The sequence below is a fragment of the Glycine soja genome, chromosome 19, assembly GCF_004193775.1.
Source record: "Glycine soja cultivar W05 chromosome 19, ASM419377v2, whole genome shotgun sequence".
NCBI classification, from domain to species: domain Eukaryota; kingdom Viridiplantae; phylum Streptophyta; class Magnoliopsida; order Fabales; family Fabaceae; genus Glycine; species Glycine soja.
The window spans coordinates 41790645-41809948 of NC_041020.1; the positions used below are offsets into that span (position 1 = coordinate 41790645).

Sequence of the window (19304 nt, forward strand, 5' to 3'; positions counted from 1 at the left end):
GCCAAAGGAGTCGCCATCTTTAGGTTCCTTTTGTTTGTTCTTTATTATTATCATCCACTGAGCATCTAATGCACGCGCACTTTTTAGTTCTTTTTGGGTCCCAATTCTGTTGTGTTAATCTCTTCAGTTTTCACACACACGGCCCAGTTGCAGCACCCTGCATTTCTACATGTCAATTTCTTCTATTAATGCTTCACCAGCCACTGCACTTGTCAATTTAAGGTTGCTGTTTGTTGGTCTTTTAGATATACATGCTACACTATTGCTCGATCGATTGGTTTCTCCAGAAAACCTCACCAACTCGTGTTTGCCATTTGCTTTCTCATTGTAGGACACGTGTTGCAGTTCTTGGTCGGGAAGCATTATATTCCATTAATCATCTGAAGAAATTCTGGTTTATCTCTCAACCTGGGATGAAGAACATGTTTATACTAGATTCTATTCAAATAATGAATGCAAATGTTTTTTTTGGTCACATAAAGTTTTAGATGAATGGAATTCCGAAAGTTCAATAAGGTCATATCACGTCTTTAGGTTTAAAGAGTTCTTATATATTACTGTCAAAATTATTATATCATTTACAAGATTCAAACTCATGTTTCATGAAATATGGGTCCAAGATTTTTTAAAAAAAAGTCCACAACCGCAATTTTTACCTTGAGATAAGACTCTTTGGAGTCATTGCAACTACTTCGTAGTAACAATTGTAATCATATTTATCTACAATTTCCCAAAACATTAAGAATTGTCACAAAAATCGCAACAACAATGACAATTAAAATACAATAAACAGTGAAGTGTGTTTGGTTTCACTTTAACACTCCAAATGTGCACCAAGCGTTGAAGAAAGAAGCTATATATAGAGTTGTTTTCTAGACGTTAGAAATGGATATGCATCATATTTAAATGTGATGCTAAATCAAACACCTACTTAATAAATTAAGACTATGATAATTCTCAATCAAATTAAAAATAGATGCATATATATGTACTTAAAAAATAATTTCACTATAAAGGAGATATTTCTTTTCTATTCCATAATGGTGGAAATAATACGATCGGAAGTCATTTATCTTCAAAATGGGTAATATGGGATCTCTTAGCCACTTATCCCACCTGCCCCCATACTATAGTTACTAGAATTGTGTAAAGCCAATGATTTAATTGTTCATTGAAACCCAAGATGGGCAAGAGAAGAGTGGAAGGAGCTGGCTAGCGTATTAAAACTTATCAGAGTATAGGACATTAGGACACCTTCACCTCATCTCTTTTGGCCCTTTTCTTTTTGTTACATAAATCTTTTGGCCTTTTCAACTCCATTTACTTCTGCTCGTTCCTTTAATGATGACTCCAGTTATTTCATACCTTTTTGTTGTCTGACTATACATATGCCTGATCGGAACACATAATAATTTGTTGGCATTACTATTGTGGATTAGGACTAAAGGAGTAAGGATGTGGAATAAGAATTTTGGTCATTTAATTAATTGATCAGAAACGGCTTTTAAACCCCCCCTAAGTTTGAAAAATTGGTATTCTGTATGTTTATACGTATCAAAGTTTCCAAGCTCAACCTAATAATTAAATAATTGGATAATGAAGTAATGGGTAAGGAATAGGACCTAAACAAATGTATTTTTTTGTGTCATTGTCAGTTTTGTAGAGAGAGAGGGAGGGAGGGAATCTTTGTGAGAAATAATTAAGGGGTCCCCTTCTAAGACAATAGGCACAGCACCATCATTATCATAAACTCAAAGAGAAAAAGAAAAAGAAGAAAGGCACTGTTTTCAATCACACATCATCGATCGTCTGCTTCACCCGAAAACAATGGTAGTGAAAACCAGAAGAAGCAATCAAATTAGTCACCACTGACACTTAGAACCAACTCTACAACATCCTCTCTTATCTCTATTTGCAAGGGAGAGGATGCAAAAAAAGAAATAAAGCAAAAGTCTTCTTCAAAAAGGGATGAAAAAAGAAAGAGAAAAAAGGAACTTGTACTGATTACAATGAAATACTAACTAGTAAACTCGTTACTACTACTGCTACCTAGTCATATAATAAAATCATTATGAATTGGAAAATTTGGATTTGACTTTGAGCATTTTCTGGTTATTATCCTCTACTCAAAATGCAGGACTTTGCGGCCACGGTGCATGCAAAGCACGCAAGTGATGATCTAGTCAAGAATAACCATTGCTTTCAAACTCAAGATTTTCTATTCCATCTAACATCATTTCTCTGTGGCGGCATTCCCTGCTACAGAAAGCTTTTTCTCCTCTGCGAAAACAACAACTCAATTCACTACCTTAAATAAGACCAATAAATAAATACATAGGAAGATCATAAAGTATTGTTCTTGTTGGGATATTTATTTATGAATAGAACATGGAAGGGTACATAAAAGGCTTTTAAGTTTTGTTGTCTTGTGGTTGAGAGAGTCACACAAGAAGGCAAATAAGATTAAAATTATTAATAATGCAAATTGCAAAGGGTTGGGATTAGAAAAGTTTGTGTACCTATAAATAAAGATGTCCTTTGTCTGGTCAAGATGTTTCTTGCAAGTGTAGCAGAAGCTGAGGAAATTCCCGGAGGTAGCAGCAGAGTGAGAGTTTTGTTTTGGGGGGAGAGAATAATATGTCTCCACCATAATGCAATTGTTGAATATGTGTGTGGCTTTTGGGATAGGTCCATGGGATATCACGCATGTATATTCCTCAGAAAGCTCCATCGCACTCCAAGACAGAACGCCACCACTTCTTGGAGAATCACAACAATCCTTTGAACAAATTCCTGACCCTGATGAGTTCTTTGAACCATTGGTTTTGGCGATTCCAAAATCATCCACACATGTTTGAAATTGAGACTCAAATGGTATTCTCACTCTAAGCAGAACATTTCCTTTCTTGGGTTCAGAATTGTGACAAATTGGGTTATCATCATCTTTGAGAGCACCAACAAGAGCAAGGCCAATACCCTTTGAATCAGGCTTGTCCCAGGAGGTTCTGTTTGGTGAGGAGGTTTTGTTTGGAAGGGTTGAAAATGGGTTTCCAAAGGCAAAAGGGGATAATGCTCTGGCATCAAGAATTGAAGTTGGGCTCCTTAAGGCCTCAGTTCCTGAAGAGAGACACTTGTTGGTGAAATCTCTGAATTTTGGTGACCCAAATAGAGAAGGAATAGTTTTAGCATAGTTTTGATTTGGAGAATTCTGGGTGCCGTGATCAGCCATCAAACCTGGCTTTGTCACTGCCCTTGATCTGTTCCTCAGCAGCATAAGTGAAATCAAAATGATCCCACAAGGAAAATTAACACCTAAACCAAGATCAACTCAAAATTAGAATAAAGGACTACTAATTAATATGGATGGTGAAAATGAAATATTTATGATGAAAAAAACTCACCCAAAATGGCTAATAGAGAGTGATGGCACTAACAAATAACAAAACCACTCTGACGGATGCAGGCTGCTATTTCCAAAAACACCAGCAAATTAAAGTGCAAAGGTCCTTTTTTTCCTGGTTATAACACTGAATAAGCCTAGCTAGGTAGCGTACTGGGAATGTTTCTTCTGTACTTGTAACTGTTTGTTACACACACGCTCACAAAACAACACACAAAAAACTGAAACTGAAAACTGTGGGGTTGAACAGAATAGCCTTCTCAATTGTCTTTTTTTGTCAGTTTTGATATTGAATGAGGAAAAGTAGTGAGATGCATGTGATTAGTAGCAGCTCTGCCATTGGATCTGTGTGGCGTTCAGAAAAGTAAGAGATCACGAAAAAAAAATAACAGTTTTGGATTTTGATGCTGTCTCCGAGAAAACGCATCATCCCAAAAATGAACTCTTAAGGCTTTGTTTGGTTTTGGTTACCAAGCACATGCAATTCCTGCCTCCTTCTCTCCATCACTTATTCCTTATAAGTCTTTTTTCTGATTTTTTTTTTTTCTGTTTTAATGGTGCAAAGTGTGGGAGTTTAAATAAAGAGCATTGGGTTTTGAGCAATCAATAAGAGAAGAAAAAAGAGGGAAGCTTTGGAGAGAGAGAGAGAGTCGTGTTTGGATTCATATGCCAGTTCACGAGTTAAATGAAGGAGAAGCAATTAAGCAAAGGAGTCGTGTGCATGAAAATCAAACGTTATTACTTTATATGTTAAAATATGTTTTTGTCTTCATGTGTATTATGTGATATTTATTTCTAATTTGACTGAACAAAAACTGTTTTCAACTTAATTTTTTTAAAAGCAATTTTATCTTCCTCATGGAGTATTATTTTAACATCGTTAGTCAAAGTTATAATATATATAGAATAAATTACACTAATTTTCTTGAGGCTTCATCCAAATTTTCCAGCTATTATTTTTCCTACTCATACACTAATCTGTTAATTATTTAAAAAATATTATATTGACACTTTTAATATTATTAACTATTTAAAAAATATTAAACCATACACTCTTATAAAGAAGATTACTGTAAAGTAAATAAAAAAAAACCAAGGAAGTTGTGTGCAATCTCAATAAATCACAATTTGTCTTAGTATATATTAAATTTCAGAATACAAAATAATATTTTTAATTTTTATGTTTGACTATCATATTAATACTATTACATTTTACAGTAAAATCATATTAATTTCTTAAAAGTATGGTGTTTAACAACAATAAATGATGATATTGAATCTGGAATTAATCATACTGTAGATATTGAATTAAAATATTCTTACAAAAACTAAATGAAAAATTATTATTATTATTATTATTATTATTATATATATATATATATATATATATAAAAGGGAGAAAATGATACTGAATTAGGTCCTTCACACTAATATTATGATAATAAAAAATATATAATGATAAAAGTTATATGTAAATGCATTTTATAATTATATCATGGGTTTTATTAAAGATTAAAATGAAAATATTATTCATATCTTTGGCTTTTTTTAACTTTACTTTTACTTTTATATTTTATTAAAAAGGAAAGAGAATGAAAAACAAAGATACATGTAATATGAGTAATGATATTGTATCCTCCTGGTCTTATGTTGACCTTGTATTAGAGTCATTGACTAACTCTCTGTCTAGGGTGGACCGTTAGAACAACAAAGGTCAATTCCAAAGTCAAGTCAACATTACTGGTCTAGCTGACTATAACGGTCTAGAGTGTCTATTTGGAGATATATGTAACGACTAGAGGGATGGAAAAAAAACCCCAAAACCGTTATATATAACCTAACATATTTGGTAACAAGTAAGGTAACAACTAGGGGATATGGGAAAATTCCAAAGCCTCGTCAACATTATAATTGGTAGTATTGGTTGTAGAGTAAATGGATCAGACCCAATCCACAAATCTGTCCAATCCAATTAGATGTTCATGGGTTGGTTTGAGTGAGTGGATTCGATCATCCTAATTTAATGAAAACTATTATAATTAGATTGGGTGGAGGATTGGAGTTTTGTATCTAACCAAAACCCAATCCATTTCAATTCAATGCAGCATTATGTTATGTTTTATGATTATGATTGGCTTGGGAATTTTAAGTTGTAAAATAATGTTATGTTTATGATTATTGAATTCTAATTGATTATTATTTATCATATGAACAATATTTTTCTCATTTTTATCAAATAAAATATCTTACTATTTTTTAAAAAAAAAATCCCGTACTTAAGGTGACAATTTTTCAATAACTCAACCGATAACTAATCTAATTAAAGTTGGATTGGGTTAAAAAAAAAAACTAAATCCAATTCAATTAAGTTTAATGAGATTAAATTAAAAGATAGACAAAACTTGATTTAATCCGAACCACTCATATCTTTAATAATGGATCTAACTACCTAGGATGGCCTAGGGTGTGGAGATCCGGGTAACGGCTAGGTGGAGGATATGGAAAAATCACTTCCAAGAATACCAGGGAAGGGGGAACATCAGACACAAAAAGGATATATTTCAAAGAATACAACAATGAAGGTAGGCTACATTGAATATTTATGACTAGGTCTTCTAAACTTTAAAGAAATTAAAGCCTGTAGCGGCACAAATGTTTATAGAAATCTTTATATATATTAAATGATCTATTAATATTTTTGTCACATTATATTATATTTTTTTCTCTCTCTTTCGCCAATCTTTTTGCGAAACAATAATTTAGATAAAAAAAATATTTTATTCTTATTAAATGATTATCAATTATTTAAAAATAAATGTGCTAATTGTTCCAAATTTGTAGGATCATAAATATGAATAATGTTATTTAATATATTTTTTCTTGCATTATTAGGACTTAAATATTGCTTCCATTTTAAATCTGACCTTTTTCATTTTCTTTTAAATGCAATTTCTCTCTCCATCCAATAGTGTCGATAAACAGGCTGATTTTTGTCCTTTTTGAAAATTTAAATCCTCTCTTTGCTGATGGAAGGTATTTTGTCTATACTCTCATGCACAGTGTCTCAGCACAAGGAAACGGACACAACAGCTAATCTTATCAATTTATTTTATAAGTTTGAATTGAGGATTAGTTAATATTCATAGATCTATATTATATGTGTGTGAGTAAAAAGTTCTAAACATCCTATAAATGTTCCACTTTTGATAATTAAAAAAAAAATCTTATAATAGTGTAAAATATTCATCAATTAGAAGTTAGAACATTGAGTATTAGTCCTTGGTAGGTAAGTATCATTGCGGATGAATCTTTATTTACAATTCTTACCAAACAATAAAATAAAAGCCAGCACAAGTTAAATTTAAAAAGAAAAAAATAAAGCACAGCACGCAAATTAAACTTAAAACTTAGGTCAACCAACCTGTTGTATCTTGTTCTTTATATATTCCTAAACAGAAGTATACGAAAATTGTCATAATTGAGTGCATAGTTAATAGTTGCTTCATAAATCATAAGATAAAAAAATAACGCCGATAAAGTTGAATTGAATTATACATCAACGAAGCCCAAGGAAGTAGTTTTGGTGCGTAATGGCTAAGCCAGTTGATTGAGTTAATCATTTAACTAAGAGTTTAATTTAATATAATATATTTTGCATTTAGATTAAATAAATAAATCAATGATGTAACGTATAAAACGAGACACAAGGCAGCAACAGAGAGAGACGTAGACTGCATAATGCATATTGCTTATCCTCGTGGGATGGGACCCACTAATGAAACCTACCTGTCCCACGTAACGTACTTCGATTATCCGTTGGCTCAAGGTGGGCTCATCCAAAGAGGGGTGTCTTTTTCTATGCTTTCCTGGGCCCACTTTCTCCTTACTGGGCCGTGTACCCAGTAGTATAAATAAAGACAAAAATATATTTTGTAGCAAAAATGAAGAGTTATTTTTTCTTATTTTATAATTTTTTTTTATTTCCATATTTTCTATTTTGTTTAATTTTTTTCAATTTTAAACATTTTATTATGAAATAATTTTTTAATAATATTGTTTTTTGAGTTGTAGCATTCGTAATCGATTGCAGAGGCATCTAATAATTTAAAATTTGAAGTGGCAAACAACGAAATGACATAGCAACCATTTTTTCTTGTGTGGATTAGAATTTGGCCTAAGCAACTAAAATACTATATGAGCAGCAGTCCACGTGGTTGTGTTTGCAAGAGAAGATTTGTCAACTTAATTGACCCCCAAGTCGATCTATTCATGTGAAAAGGGCTTCAACATCACTTACCACCTCATGCGTTAAGGTTGAGATTCAACTTGATATTTTACAGATTTTCGACGCCAATTTTATCTAACACAGACTAAAGTAAACAATTTTTTCTCTCATGTACCAAAAACAAAAAAATTAAACATAATTTTGACGGCTAAATATTTACTTAGTTTACAGCTGAAATTACTGTGTCACGTGTTCTAATGTAATTTAATAGATTAAAATAAAATAAAAATTATAACCCTTTTATAGAAGTACTTTTTATCTCAGAAGTACCTTTCCAACTTCATTTCAATTCCAACATGCACTAAATTTATTGGAATGATTATTGAGGTTCTAAATTGATATGCATCTAGACATGAATTATTAATTGATTTCAAAATGTTTCATTGAATGACAAACACTACAAAAAAGAAAAATAAAAAAAATTGTCATATACTAACACTTAGGCATTAACTGATTAACATGACATTTATCTAACATATATTATTATTATTATTATCATCATGTATGGGTCTACATTAACAATATGTTACATCTTATTAATAAATAGTTTTATTAGTATAAAAATCAATATATATGTTATTGATACATTATATATATTATTAATACAATACATTATATCATTCTTATTATAAATTTCACAATAATTATACTAACAATTTATTAATGTTAAATACCATATTAAGAAAAAAAATTGAAATTTAATGCCTAATATTTTCTTCAATATATAACATTTCTTTTAGTAAAACTTAGTGCCCCGTGTAATTTTGAAGGACCAGTTCGAACAATATTTAGCCGAAAATCTAATTATAATCTTGAATAGAAACTAACATAATAATATCAATATAAAAAACACGATGTGCAAAACCACAAAAAGGAAAATCAATGTAATAAAAACTGATAAATGTGCAACAATTAAATTAAATATAAAACAGATAATGAATTCAACCTGTAGTTTACCGAGCATATCTGTTAGCAAATTATGATATACAGGCTATGGCCTTTGTTTAATAAAATTGCCATATCTTTACCCCCCCTCCAAAAAAAACACTGATAAAAGAGTGATGAATGAATCTAGTTGATAATCATTAATTATAGTTAGAAGGGGTGTAAGATGTATTTAGAATATCTTTACGTGATACTTATACCCTCCTTATTATAGTAAACAAGGGTAGTTAAACAACCCGGTATCGGATGAGATGTTTTAATTACAAGGATACTACTTTTGCTTTAAGAACTTATACATGTATACTATCTTTATTTATAATTTATGATGACAAATAATGCAAGAATTATATGTAAAATATAGTATATGTCTATAACTTTTCAAATAAAAGAAGTGTACTAGCTAATAATTAATACCCGTGTAACTCAAATAATGTATTCTTTATGTAACTTTAGGGATTGAAACTGCCCCTTATATATACAGCACAATGTTTGGTTTTTATTTGTCGTGGTAGATTTAGTTTGATAACAATTGTGGGTAGGAAAGTATGTCACGTTTCGTGTTATTGGTAGATTTAACAAGATTTTAGTGACAGATTGTTCAAGCTTAAAAAATAATTTTATAATATTCCTTTTATAGTCTAATTTTGTAATATATTTTAAAGTTTACAATATTTATTTTACTAAAATCTGTTGATTTTTTTTTAGATTTTCAAGTTTTAATTTCTTTTAATTAAAAACAATTTCTATTTTTTTCCTAAACTACATAAACGACGACTGTTCAACATTTTCTATTTCCCTGTTTTCACAACACCACGAGGACAAATAAAACGTGGAGAAAGAGTAGTGTGGAAATTGCATACTGAAATACTTGGCTTGTTTTTTGAATAATTGGATAACATTAATAACATGGGATGTTTGGGTCATATACTGCATTCGATCCCAAAATTATACAAAGAGACAAATGGGTAAAAAAAATAAATTGGGGTGGTCGGTTTAATTTTCATTACGAAGGAAGGAAGAAAGAAAGTTTCAATTTTCTAATCCAGGAAATCTAATCTAGCAAGTGGTGAGAGGAAACCAGGTGATCCCTCTAATAGTGTTGTTTGGTACAGTACACAAGAAGACTCATTTACACAAATGTGTTTGCATGCCAAAATTGGAATTAATATAAACCAAATAATAAAAATTATATAGACGGAAAGTAACATGTAAGTGTGTAAAAGCATTAATTTTTTCCATATTGAGCACAAAGTGAAAATTATTAACAGGTTCTGAAATTGATTTATTTCCATTCTTAAAATTAAGAGTTCCTCGACCTATATATTAACAATGAGACAAAGTGCCTAACTAACAAGCACCATTACCGTTTGCGATGAAAATCCAAAGGGAGGGCAACGACCATATATATTAGGCCAAAGAATCGGCATTAACTATTACATTTCCTATAATTTTTATTTTAAAAAAGAAAACTCTGGGATAGATGCTAATAGATAGGTAGTATTAAAGATTTATTTTTACTATATTATAAGTATGAAATATACATTATTTTTATGATTTTGTGAACGACTAATATCAAAAAATATGATTAAGTAACTTTAAATTATGCTCTATTACTTTTCATACACAAAGTTTAAATTTTTGTTATTCCGTGAGAAATCTGAACTCAATTTCATTCAAATAGTGGTGATCGATCCAAAAAGATGAAATAGAACAAAATTTATTTTTTTGTTCTATTGTTTATAATTTTAAAATCTGTTTTATTCTTTATTTAATGCACAAAATAGAAGATGTTTTAGTTCCATTTCGTTATAATACCCTCCTCAAGTATTACCATGTAGTGTTAAAACGAGTCTCGTGTCTATAAGACGGCTAAAATAATTAATAATCCAAAAATTAAAAAATATGTATTAAATTAACAAAACCAAAGAGATTACAATCAAATTTTCCAATTCAAATCGTATATGTATGAATAAGGAAAGAAAATGTAAGCATGTAAATAAATACAAAGAGCTCGCAAGACAGGGCACCTAAACTCCTATATAGTATGGTGGGTTGAATTGTTACCTTTGTCTAGCTAGAAGAGTTCGACCATAGTGATGGAGCAATCACATAATAATTAAGTTAGCAACAAAACCTCCAAAGAGTATGGTAGAGTGCCACCACTACGTACATTGATCTTAATCCATGCCAAATATGGAGTAGGGATCCAAAGCAACGTGAACAATTGGAAATAGAACTGCATTGCGCAACAGACTCTGGCAATGACCTAGTCAAAACCCAAGTGTTTGATCTTGATGATGAAGAACGTGACACAATCATGTGAAGTATAAAAGTCAATTAATGCATCTTGTTTCGCCTAGATCACAAAGACATAGCTATGGTTGTATTATATTTGAGGTTAACCTTCAGTGTGAAAAAACTCTAGCATTTCAAGAGGGCTCACAAAGCTATACATAGATGCTAAATAACATCGGTAATGGATCAATTGAAAACTTACACGAATCAATAGCATCACAACTTACACGAAGCAAAGAAACGTCATCCGTGAATTTTTCTTCCATAGCATCACAACTTAATTATAAATGATTTACACGAATCAATTATGAACAACCGTACAAGGAATATGATATTACACCTTAACTAAAAACTTTAATTATCAATCTTTTGATAATTTATATATGCTTAACTTTTTTGTTTTTATTTGATGTGAATTTCAGATCATACTTATACTCAAATATAAAGATTAGTTTTACTTTTTTTCCGTTTTCTTTTGTTTTGCTCTTTTTTATCTCTAGTTACCAAAAAGAATTTAAGAGGATTCAGATCCTTATTATATATATTTTTGGAAGATAAACTTTATCTATAATTAAATAAATGAGCAATTACCCATGATGTACGTATATACGCCAAACGAATTGAATGAATGAATTTCATCGTTGCATATTTACATTTTTGTTGTTTTTTGTGTATGATTTTATCTACATTTTTAATTAATCTGATATGACATAATATTTCAATCAGCTTCATATTACTCTTTTTTTTTTTTGGCAGAGCTTCATATTACTCTTAAAATGCATAAATGTTATCACTCTTCCAGATTTCATATTTGTTTGGTATTATGCAGTGTATATTGAAAATGGTTTTGTTAATCATTCATTTAAAAAATTATATTTAAGAAATTATTGAAAAATTATGATAATTGATGATATTAAGTGTTATATTTTTATAACTTTTAGTTTATTTATTATCATTAAAGTAATAATTAATAAAATCAGATTGAAAATTATATACTGGTACAAGAATATAACCAAAAAAAAATACAACTCTTTAATTAATTTGTTTGATTTTTGTGCATGTAAATAATTTGTTTTAGCCAGGTGCTTTAAGTATCAATTTCGCTCAACTTTTTTGGTCTGAATATTTCTGTTTGTATAAAATTACAAATATCTTTTTTGACTTTATACATATGTATACGCCAATTTTATTTTCTAAAATGAGCAGAGTCGTATCACTTTACGCATCTCGTGTCATCTCATGTCTCTCTTTCTCTGCTTCCATTCGATTGTTTCTCATTTGCTCTTTGTAGTAAAGATCAGAGAGCCACGTCCGCATCTACCAAACAATTATTCAATGCAGTAGTTCTCCATCAACAAAACCATTATAACTTAAAATAATCAAATATTAGAAGAGTATAAATGGTGCTGTTTCTCCGAGGCTTAGTTATTATGGTGGTGGTTAATGATTGAGACCCAATTAATAAATGATTTTGTTAATTGATTTTAACTTTTAAGTATTTTTTTTTACCAACTTTTAAGTAATTAAAAAGTGAAAGATTTTGATTAAAAAACTTACTATATTTAAAATATAAAAGAAGAATAAATCTTTTATTTTTAATATTTTTTCTTTTAATTACTTAAAATCAACTTTATGAATTATGATATATCATCTCCATGCCAATTTATCATGTCAGAAAATAGCAGCCACATCAATTATACATATTATATATTGAGTTTCTAACTTCATTATGAATGATGTTTTTCTTTATACACAGTTGCTTGTATCTAAAAGACTAAAACTTTTAGTTTCTCTTTTTTGGTGTGTGAAACTGTTAGTGTAATAACAGTGGCAACGTGCCATCTCTATCAGTTTAGAGTAGCAAATGACTGGAGTTGCTTTGGTTGAGCCAATTGATTGCATCAATCCAATCATTTTGATCGTTATTTATTTTTTCACCTTGGTGCTGATGTGTTGATATATGATAGATATGATGAAATGGGGCCAGCATACGACATTGATGGAACAATCTTGTTTACAAAGCCAAAAACTCATTGACTATGGGGAATAAACTCATTTACCGGAAAAATAAGAAAATAAAGATATTAATGTGAATAAAAATGTGATCATGACAAGTCCTAAAGAAGTTTTGATGAAGAAATTTTGATAAAGACAAATCACTATAATGGACAACAAGATATAAATTAAGAAGACTTATTTATATAGTTCAAGGATTTCTATAATTGTTTATCTACTGAATCTTGAGGATGTCTTTAGAGTGTTAGGTCATTATTCATTCAACTCAATAAATATAATATATTGAATCTTAATTAAAACAAGTTAAAATTAGAGTTAGGAAATTTAAAATTAATCAAACGCATAAAATGTGCAAATTCATTTCGGTTGATTGTGTTAAATGTTCTTACTAACTGATTTGATTATTAGAACAAGTTATAGGTCTTTAAAAAAATTGAAGTTTAAAATTGAGTATTAAAACTTGGACTTTAAAAAATTTTCAAGTTAATACTATAGTAATAGATTATGAAAGTTATGTAATAGATTAAATTGTCTTTTTAGAAAATTAGAACATAATAATTGATTACATGAACGACTTAATCAATAACGTAAAAAAATATGTACTTTCAAAGATTTTACATTATTTTGTGTTTTAATCGATTATGTCATTTGTAGATGAAATTAAGTAAAATGAAAAACATATGTACTTTCTGAGTTATTTAACAATTACAAGACTACGCAATAACAAAAATAAACTGTTTTTCTGAGTTATTTAAGAGTTTAACATATGTATTTTCTTACACCAAATAAATAACTCATCTCTTACTCTAGCCTAGAATATAAGTCAAAGCAACACAATTACAACAAATATTACTGAGATCATCACTGATCATGGACTCTAAGATCAATATTTTTTAAGTATTGTGGAAAGAAAGTGTGCTCTCGAGTTGAAAATTTGGGCCACAAGATTAAGATATATATCTATAATAGTGTTTGGAATCCTACACGGTTCTACGTAAAAGCAGTTAGAGATCTTTGTTTTGACTTTAAGGAGTTGTTTGAAGAGAGAAAATTATTATTCAAGAAGAAATTTTAAAAAATTGATGTGGATCTCACACCTTTTTCTTTCTACTTTAATTCAAATATATTTTTCTTAATTTTCTTTTATTTTTTTCTCTTTCACACAACCAACCAACCCATAAATTGATTTTCTTCTACATCAATTCTTTAAATTATTACTTTTTATTTAAATATATAGAAGTTTATAATGAATTTGAGATATTAAATGACTTTTTTTTTTTTATAGAAAAAGACATATTGGACATCAAAAAGAGGATTAACATCCCAATTAAGTTGACACCTTAGACCCCAAAAATCTTTTGCCACATCTGGATCCAATATTATTGATAGAAGAAGGATTAACAAAAAGACTAGGGAAATTAGGCCCAAACCCAAGTCAAAGATTGTAAAATTTATACTAAGGAAGCCCATTAAAATTGCAGACAGTAGAGTAAAAAGAGGGGACACATCGTCCCACCAAAAAGATTGGCGGTTAGACACACCCAGGGGATATGAAATAATTTTAAAAACTTATAAATTAAAAATAAGTAGAATTTTAAATGTTTTATAAGACATAAAATTAAGGTTTGGATAATAAATAAGTAATTTTTTTATTTTAAATGAATTTAATAGTTTTATTTTTTACTAAAAAAGTTTAAAATAATTTAATCAATCATTTTATAAAGATTTAAATAGGAAATAAAAACTTGAAGGTTTTAAACAGAAAAAATTAAAAAAAAAAAATATTTTTTTGCTTAATTTTTAAAAATAAGAATTGATTGACAAAAATACCTAGACGAGGATAGAAGATTTCTCACAAGTACCATAAAAAATATGTGAATAATAGGCTTAATTGTACTTTCAGTATTTATATTATTATCATTGAAATTCAAATTTGGTTTCTCAATTTTTTTTAAAGATATTTATTTCTTTTCACTATTTAATTGTGTAATTATAATCTATTCATTAACTTGAATTCTAATATTTAATAAAAATGTTAACATAATAACATAGTAGAGTTTCACCCAGTATTTTTGTCAAATAAGTTAACTAATGAATTAAAAATAGAGATTAAATTAGAAAATAAAAAATGAAGTACCAAATTCAAATTTGGCCAATAGTAATGGAAACAAAAACACAATTAAACCTAAAAATATAATTTAATAACTCTGTAGACATTGAATCACCGGACACTTGCATGGAGTTTACAAGATTCAGGGCTGGATGTAAGTAATTTAAAAGTATTGTCAATTGCACGCAACTACAAGCGCATAAAGTTCAACGAAAGAAACACGCGCACACAAGAAACCAATTTGCCTCAAGTTTTCGCAGGATTATAAGGACTTATAGATGTCATGGTATCGTTAATGTAATTTTACTACACTGCACTCAATGAATCACAATTACATGTTAAGGACAATTTAAAAAGACCGAGCACAAAATTGATGGCGATCTGGTTTTAATATTTCAGATGCACAGATTATCACAAAATAAATGGATTGTCAAAATAGTCTTAGGAAACTTGTGATCAAGAAAACCGTGCTAAGCTGCTTCATATATTAATAAAACAAAAATAAATAAAGTGATAACTAGCCCTTTAGTTTTCTATCATTTCTGCTTTTCTTCCTATATTCTCTATTCTCTGAAGGGTATTGTTTTTTTATCAATAGGTTGCACATTGCTGTTTTGACAGCTTCAGCTGTTGCTAGAAAAGCACTGTCATCAACGGATGCAGATCCTTGCAGCGTTTCTAGTAGTTTTTCTCCCCCGGGTATGTTATCATCTCCCGGAACAACTGGCTCTTGCTCAACATCAATACCAGAAATTACTCGCACACGAGCCAAAGAGAGATAATTACAACCAGGTAGACCAGAGACACCTGTAACCATCCACAATTTCCTTATAGAGGGGCTGCTCCCCAAGCAGGTAGGGACAAAGGCCTCTCCAGCAACAGAAACCACCTGCAGTGTTCCGGCCATTTTAAATGCACTTAAGAGACAAATCTTTTCCTTCTTATATATCAGCAGTTAGCTTTGCTTTCATAACAATAACACAAATAGAAATTTAACGGAGCTATGAGGTTGGGGAAGGGAGAGGAGAGAGGTGACGGGTTTGAATCCTCCCATTGACATTTCTAACAAAACTAACAAACTCACCTTTGCTGATAAAAAAAAAATCTAACTTCACACAAGAAAAATAGAAACAGACCAAAAATAAATTGTCCATAATAATGCAAGTTAATGGTCATTTCCAGCATGTGTAACAGCCATTACCTTGGCAAAAGAAAGAGTTTGTGCACAAACATTGCAACTCAGCAATACTATTCCTTGCAAGCTACAGAGTATCAAATAAAACTCATCAGTAAACCAAAACATAATTCTGCCGAAGAGAAATGTGACAGAATGCTATAGTGAGAGAATTACCTCTGAATGGCCACTGCAACAATCAAACCATCCAGGACAGTGCATAAATCAATAACAGCATGGCCATGCTCCTCTGCTTTACCATTAGACTCTAAAAGCCCTGCCTTTGGAAACAGAGAATCAAGAACAATAAAGTAAAAAAACAAGTGCAACAGCAAAAAGAGGTAAAAAACATAACTTTATTGGAATCACTAGAATTTATTTTATTTATGTGAACAAGAATTGACTATACAATAATAATTTTAAAATGCTTTATAGTGAAGATAGAGAAAATTATACAACTCTGAGCCTCAGATAAATATAAAGAAATACCTTGATTGCAACCTCACAAGTATCTAGAAGTGCTCCAGAGTCAATATTCCACAATCGAACCTGCAAAAAGCAATTCACATTACTTTCATCTAAAAGAGAATCATAAAGAAAATAAGCAGGGATGTTGAATAAATTACTAACTGTGGAATCACCACTGCCAGAGAGAAGAAGGCCTTGAGGGCATTCCTGAGCCTGAATGAAGGCAAGGCAGGAAACAAACCTGCAAATAGATTCATTTTATTCATCTACAAGCAGTAAGAAAGCATTTGTTTAAGCAAAAAAACATGTCAACTTCACTAATATTTTCTAGAAGAAAATATCTGAAGTTATAAAATTCTTATAAGATGACCTCAAGTACTCAAAATAGACCATACCGAAAAGGACTGAGGTAGTGTTTGGTTTAAATCCCCTTGAGTGAATTTGAGATGAAAGTTTTAAAAATTAATGTGGATCCACACCTCTACACTCTACTTTAATTCAAATATTTCACCCTTTTTCATCTCTTTTTACTTTCACACTTCTTTCATTCTTTTAAACCAAACACAGGCTTAGTATTGTATAATACTTAAATTGAATGAATTACCAATTACGTAGTGTACTCAGTATCCGCACTTACGAAAAGCTGCTATTGTCACTCAGTCATTGAAAGTCATCAAATTCGACAATAATAGAAGCAACTCTTACTCTGTATGACCGAGACAGAAACTTTGTATCTGGTGAGCTCCATTTAAGGGCTTCTGGGGAAAATTAGTAACCTGTGATGTGCATATAATGATTTTAATCATATAATTATTGGAGAGAAACAAAAAGGAGCCATAACACACAAGATTTGAAATGTTAGCTTACGCGAATTTTGAAATCACGATCGGCGCTTAAAATAAAACGACCATCCGGTGAAAATTCCTGCACCAGACAATCACGTAATAAGGAAAAAATAACTTAATTCGAAAAAGAAAAAAAAAAACAATAACAAGTTATGTGACTCACCAAGCTAGTGATGATACTGCAATAGTGAGAAAGAAGCGGTGCCGGTTTCTTATCGTGTAACGGAGGATCAACATCCACAACCCAAACAACGCCGAATTTGTCGGCGAAGCACACGAATGTTCCGTCGTTGCTAATTGCAACTGCAGTAACTCTCTTCTCGGAGGACCTAATTTCATCAGAGGAAGAAGGAACTAAATTATTGAATTGGAAGAGTGAATGTAACGTGTGTGTGCGTGTGTGTGAGAGAGAGAGAGAGGTTATTATTACACGGTGGTGATGCAACGCCAGGACTGTGTTGACCAGACCTTGACTGTTTTATCGTCACCGGCGGACACGAATAGTTTTCCTTTGGCGCCGAAGCGAATGGCTCTGATGTTGTTCTTATGGAGCGGGGCGCAATCAGAATCGTCGGTTAAAGAAGCTGCAGAACCGCTACTGTGGGTTTATCAGCATAATATAACTGGGTTGACGTGAGAGAGATGAAGTTCCTTACAGGAGGTCGAAGACGCGGAGGTGCGGGCCCACAGCGACGGCGACGGAGGATTGGTCGGGGTGAACGGCGATTAAGGCCGGAGCGACTTCGGTGTCGTTCTTGGATTCGGATTCCATGCTCATGCTGCCACTCAGAAACTAACCTCCGTCTTAGGATTTGCCGCTTCTCATACACTAATTCTTCTGACCCCAAAAACTCAAAAACTAGAAAAATTAATTAATTATCATTTGATTAAATTAATTTTTTAGTCGTTTAATTTATTTTTTATATTTAATTTGGTATTCTAATTTGTATGGGTTCAATTTAGTTTTTTAATTTTTTTTAAATCATCTCACTTTGAATCTAAATAGTAAGAAATCATATTCTGAGATGATTCAAAAATGTCATTGAATGATTTTAAACAGTCAAAAATGTATATTTTTTAAAAAAAATTGAATCAATTTTAAAAATTAGAGGAACAAATTAAACAAAAAAAATTAAAGAACCAAATTAAACCTAAATAATAAATTAGATGACTAAAAGACTAATTTAACCTTGTTATTTTTATGTTTGCATATGTGAACTTGATTATAGGATTAAATCACAACCAACTAGATGTTGTTAGTCGAATGGTATTAGACTTGATCTCTTTAAATGGTCTCAGGTCTAAGTTATGTGGATGCAGAAAAAAATCACTGAAAATTAGTTAGATTCTCCGACGAAAATTAATCATATAAATAAAATTGATATATACTCCTTATTGGTAATATAGTTATCAAAAAATACTATCAAACCAGATAGGTAAACTTACATGAAATTATTCTAATTTAATTCATTATCACAAGTTATAATCTTGAACATATAATTACATTAATTAATCAGAGTAATCTTTATCATATATAATAATTTTATTTGACTCAAGTAAAATTTTTTTTTATCAGTGTTAATTCTAAGTTTGTGTTAGGAGAAGGAATTAAATTCATGACTTTTTTTTTTACCACCTACTTAATCTTATATTTTTTAGAAAAATTATTTTTGATGGAAAATAATAATTTATATATATATAAAGGTTTACCTTAAAAAGAAGTGACGATATTATATAACAGAAGTTCACATTTCAATTGCCGTATA

At 30.4% G+C, this 19304-nt stretch overlaps 2 protein-coding genes across 2 annotated transcripts; both read right to left on the reverse strand.

The window, feature by feature from the left end:
- Nucleotides 1-1762: 1762 nt before the first annotated feature.
- On the reverse strand, nt 1763-4113 carry LOC114400592 (protein MARD1-like). The gene is made up of 3 exons (XM_028363108.1): nt 3402-4113; nt 2520-3312; nt 1763-2280 (listed from the first exon to the last, which is right to left on the reverse strand). Exons 2-3 carry the CDS (start codon nt 3272-3274, stop codon nt 2184-2186), a joined length of 852 nt encoding a protein of 283 aa, XP_028218909.1. The 5' UTR covers nt 3275-3312; nt 3402-4113; the 3' UTR covers nt 1763-2183.
- Nucleotides 4114-15340: 11227 nt separating this feature from the next.
- On the reverse strand, nt 15341-18372 carry LOC114399307 (tRNA (guanine-N(7)-)-methyltransferase non-catalytic subunit wdr4-like). The gene is made up of 10 exons (XM_028361479.1): nt 18195-18372; nt 17969-18136; nt 17702-17867; nt 17561-17617; nt 17399-17469; nt 16856-16934; nt 16715-16774; nt 16403-16506; nt 16253-16313; nt 15341-15940 (listed from the first exon to the last, which is right to left on the reverse strand). The coding sequence occupies exons 1-10, from the start codon at nt 18314-18316 to the stop codon at nt 15569-15571; spliced, it is 1260 nt and encodes a 419-aa protein (XP_028217280.1). The 5' UTR covers nt 18317-18372; the 3' UTR covers nt 15341-15568.
- Nucleotides 18373-19304: the final 932 nt, after the last annotated feature.

Bases quoted from the DNA above. Each gene is read 5' to 3' on its own strand.
- LOC114400592 (XM_028363108.1), bottom strand. From the start codon at position 3,274: ATGCTGCTGAGGAACAGATCAAGGGCAGTGACAAAGCCAGGTTTGATG. The intron at 2,281-2,519 runs GTACACAAACTT...TTGTTTTCGCAG, and splicing joins AAGGACATCTTTATTTATAG to AGGAGAAAAAGCTTTCTGTA.
- LOC114399307 (XM_028361479.1), bottom strand. From the start codon at position 18,316: ATGAGCATGGAATCCGAATCCAAGAACGACACCGAAGTCGCTCCGGCC. The intron at 17,618-17,701 runs GTGAGTCACATA...TGTCTGGTGCAG, and splicing joins GCAGTATCATCACTAGCTTG to GAATTTTCACCGGATGGTCG. The intron at 16,935-17,398 runs GTAAGAGTTGCT...ATCTATTTGCAG, and splicing joins TTCTGTCTCGGTCATACAGA to GTTTGTTTCCTGCCTTGCCT.